This window comes from Fulmarus glacialis, unplaced genomic scaffold (genome assembly GCF_000690835.1).
Source record: "Fulmarus glacialis isolate BGI_N327 unplaced genomic scaffold, ASM69083v1 scaffold4188, whole genome shotgun sequence".
Taxonomy (NCBI): domain Eukaryota; kingdom Metazoa; phylum Chordata; class Aves; order Procellariiformes; family Procellariidae; genus Fulmarus; species Fulmarus glacialis.
Window position 1 is genome coordinate 16,452 of NW_009229971.1, and position 4,218 is coordinate 20,669.

The 4,218-nt window shown below is 37.6% G+C and overlaps 1 protein-coding gene across 1 annotated transcript in view; it reads left to right on the forward strand.

Annotated features, from left to right (window-relative positions):
• Positions 1 to 292: 292 nt before the first annotated feature.
• The window catches only part of PGM2L1 (phosphoglucomutase 2-like 1), a gene marked incomplete at its 5' end in the record, with an annotated part of 23,684 nt that continues 19,758 nt past the window's right edge, over positions 293 to 4,218 (forward strand). Inside the window, one exon of the mRNA XM_009584026.1 lies at positions 293 to 492. Within this exon, the coding sequence (XP_009582321.1) occupies positions 293 to 492 (200 nt within the window). The remainder of the gene's footprint in view (positions 493 to 4,218) is intronic.

A 4,218-nucleotide genomic window follows, 5' to 3' on the forward strand; every position in this document is an offset into this window, starting at 1 on the left:
GAATTAACTTGTGTTACCTGCCTTGGAAAAACCTGTTTTGAAGTCTGTAGTCATGTAGCTGGAAAGTGTGTTAATGAGTAGGCAAACACATCAGCATATCAATGGCAACAAGAGCTCTTGAATCTTTTATGAATAAGGATGATACAGAAAAGAGAATATGATAGAAATGAGAGTTACAATGAAGGATAGTTCATGTGGACAGGCATTTTATAGGATAGGAAGAACTTGTTGCACTGCAGAACTAGGAATCATTTAAAAACGGTAAGTATATAGTTCAGATCCTGATTTCAAGAACTAAATGAAGACCTTAATCTTCTTTTGCAGAACCAAAAAACAAAAGAACAGATTGAAAGCTTGTTACAGAATGGAAAGCATAAAGAGTTACGGGATCGTCTCTGCTGCAGGCTGACCTTTGGGACTGCTGGTCTTCGCTCCGCTATGGGAGCAGGCTTTTGCTACATTAATGATCTTACGGTGATCCAGTCAACACAGGTAAGCTGAATAGTTGCATAGGAGACAGCTTAAGGGTTTCACAGTAAATGTTTGGGTTATATAGTGTACCACTGAAATACAAGCTGAGGGTGAAACACAGCAGCCATTCAACAGTAGAGTGATAGCATGAAATGTTTAGAGCTGGAAGAAAATAAAGTAGCTTGAACAGGTTTAATTGGACATCCTAGGAGGCAGAATATAACCACTTCCACTGGAATTTGGCCAGTCGTTAAAGTCTATTATACTGCTCTGAAGTTGGAAATCATCAGCTGTCATAAGAACTTTCAGTATTTGTCAAAAACTAAACAAAACAACAAGAAAACCCAAAAAGCAAACCCACCCCCAACCAAACAAGCCTTTTCTTTCATTTTTAGCCAAAGTTGTGAATAACTATACAAAAATAGCAAGTTTTACGAAGAAAATGAACAGGAAGTAAGATGAAAAAGCAAATGTGGGCTGACTGTGAAGAACATCTGTATTGTAAATTGTTTAACTTCTGGGGAGTCCTTCCAGTAACGCTGGTTGTGTTACCTACAGCTGGATTGGATAGTTGTAGAAAATATTGAGGTGAAGTGCACTGGCATTACTGTAGCTCCGACTTTAGCTCTTGGCACTTTTTTAAGTAGAGATGCAAGAAAGTAATTTGAGATACGAACTTAAACCATCAAACTGCAAATCTTATGTTACATATTGTATCAGAGAGGTCGATGATTCATGGTTTATCTGTGATTTAATATTTGTGTATTTGGGTTAGAGATGTCATTATAGAATTGTTTGCTAAGAAAACATTGTAAACAGATGTTGATCTTCTTGAGCACTATTCTTTGAAGTTTGGAGTAGAGTATTTGGGGATGGACTTCTGGATTTGGATACAGAGAGGGAGATCTTGGAACTCAGACATAGCTCTTGACTGCCATTTTGATAGTTGCATATTAGTGTTGTTGGAAAGTGTCTGATGGGATGGGTGTGCATGTGGGGTAAAGGTTTGACCAGGGAGGCTTTAGTCCGAACTTCCCGCTCCTCTGCCAGAGATTAGGCTCCATCTGGGGGTGGGGTTGGATGTACATTTAAAAGGGCACAAAAGCTGGTACGTGGAATTGAGGAGCTTGATAGAGGCTGCCATGGAGTCATGAATGATACCAGTGCTGTGGTGGTGAAGACTGGTGGCAGAGACTCTTCGCTTCTGACACATCTTTTCCTTGAACCATGTTTTAGGTTCTTTTGACTAGCTGTTTAAGTTGATTAACAACCAGCAATACAGTTTTCTGGACTTGTTTCTTCAATATCTTTTACTTTTCTTTTTTCCTCTGTTGATTTTGGTCTTGCATGCCAGAAGAGGGCTGGAAAATGATCAGACTCTTCTCTGTTTCCCTCCCTGCTTCTCTTTCAAGCAATGTTAATTAGTTGTTGATTGTCCAAATACATCAACCTGTTGATTAATATAAAACTTAATCATCTCTGCTTTTCTTTGAAGCACTGCTTTGTTCAAGGGCAGATGATATATTCTTTCTCAAAGAAGTTGGTCCCCTGTTGTCTCATTTCTTTCCCCACCTTTTTGATAAACACCTTGGGAAGGAACAGTTGATGTTGATCTAATTTTTGATCAAAAGTGCTCCATGCTGCTTTTCTATATTGCTGTCTCATAGTGGATTTGTTCTTAGATTTGCTTACTGTACAGTACCAGGGTGCTTTTCAGCTGATGTGTTCCTCTATCAATTTTTCCCCAAAACAAGTAGATTAAATAACTAATCTTCGCAACTAAACTTCATAGGAAATTAATTCAGAGTACATTTGAAATTCATCTGGTATTATCCAGACTTGGAGCATGTGAAAGAAGAGTCTGAATTTGAATATTGTAGGTTGTAGTCCTGTTAAACTATCATTCTTGACTTTGATAGTCATTCTTGCACATACTTTATTATGGTAAATATTAAGCCAAAAGCAGTTGGATTCTTAATCTGTAAACTATAGCTTTCTCTCACCCCAGTGAAGGTAGTGGGAGCAAGGAAAGAGCAGTGTTGAATCCTCTTGAAAACGAATAGCATCAATCAGAAAATGGATGTTCCGTATTTCCTTTCCTTATGAACATATAAAATACAAATGGGTTTGGACTGTGTGTATTAAATATACTTAAACATCTTATCTGTTCCCACCTTTAGTCTTGACTAAAATATAATGAACTGATGTATTTGTAACCATTGTACTTGGAACATCAAGAAAAAGTTTTTGTTTTGACAAACTTACTGTATCTTATCTACTTTGTCAAGTACTTTTTTTATAAATGGAGCTTCAGCCATATGATAAAAGGTGTTTTATTACATGATTTACAAAGGGTTGATAAAAATCTCTCATTTAATACTGTGTACTTGAACATTTTAAAATAGTCATCTCTTTGCAGGTTAATGCTCTAAGTCCCTGAGTAGACATGACTGAAGTAATTTGTTTTCTGTTGGCTTAGGGTGAAGTGGTGTGCTTAAAACTTGGAACAGCTGGGACTTTATTATATATACTGCTAATGTCTGATTTGTACAACTGGAACCCAAAATTTTTCCGCTGAAACCAAATTCCGACAGGTGTTTATATACAGGCTTTGAAAAGAACAGAAGTAACGTGTTGGAGCTCATTGGTAGTGTTTGAAACCCAGCCTTGTATCTGACCATTTTTTCTCTTCAGTTTCATCTTGGGTCTAACAGGAAGTGTTCTTTAGGTTTCTAACCTCTAAACTGGACACACTTTAGAATGATGCTTCCTTTAATTCTAGCCTTACTGATCTGAGCACGCCAAACTCATCTGCTACAAATACTGTAATGGTATGAACAAAACTTACTGATGTGGTACAGGTGGTCTCCACTGATCCAGTGGGAATGAGCTGAAGAGATTAAGAAAAAAATAGTTTAAAAACTAGTAGTTTGTTGCCAGTGATGGAATGGTTAAGAGAGTGAAGTTGCCTTAAACAAGTCCACTTGTCTTTGAAGTAAAACATCTTGATAACGCAGAGGAAGTTAATAATAGTCACTTTACTTTTTGGCCTGTGCACTCTGAATTTGGAGTTGCTCATGCTCCGAGTGCCTGAACGTTCATGCTGCCTTTGTGTTTCCAGTCCTGTGAAAGCGTGACTGAGCTTGGATCGCCTGACTGATACGCATTCTTGGCAGAAAGTGAAAAGTTTCATTTTGGTCAGCAGGGAATGTGTTTGCAAGTTCAGTTTACTGGTTTCTGAAAGTAACAAACTGGCTTGTATTCATTTGCTCCCTCTATAGAGCTTCTATTTTTAGTTGTTTATTAAAGCCATGTATCAAGTTGGAAAAAGCAATCTCTGGGAAGGGGATTAAAACTTGTTTCTGAGGTAAACTGCATCAGATTTAATCTCTTTGTTTGAGTACACTTGTTTCAGAAGCTAAGGACATTAACACTTTTGCTGAACCTAATCTGAAAAATGGGCAACCCTGTCTGTCTATATTTGTCCTTACCTGCTACGGGAATAAATGGCCATTCAAAAAAGTAGACTTCAGTGTAAACAAAATATTTCCTTCAATTAAAATAAACCTTAGTTAAGTTGCACGCTTAAGCGCATGCTGTATTCTTCATTTGCATGATTATATTGGTATCATGAAAAGTCAGGTCCAGAAAGGTACAGAATATCCAGAAGTTGCTTTTGACTCTGGAGAAGATTGTAGGTACGTAACCTATGCATAAAGCCTAGACTTTCCTGCTCCAGTATTGCTT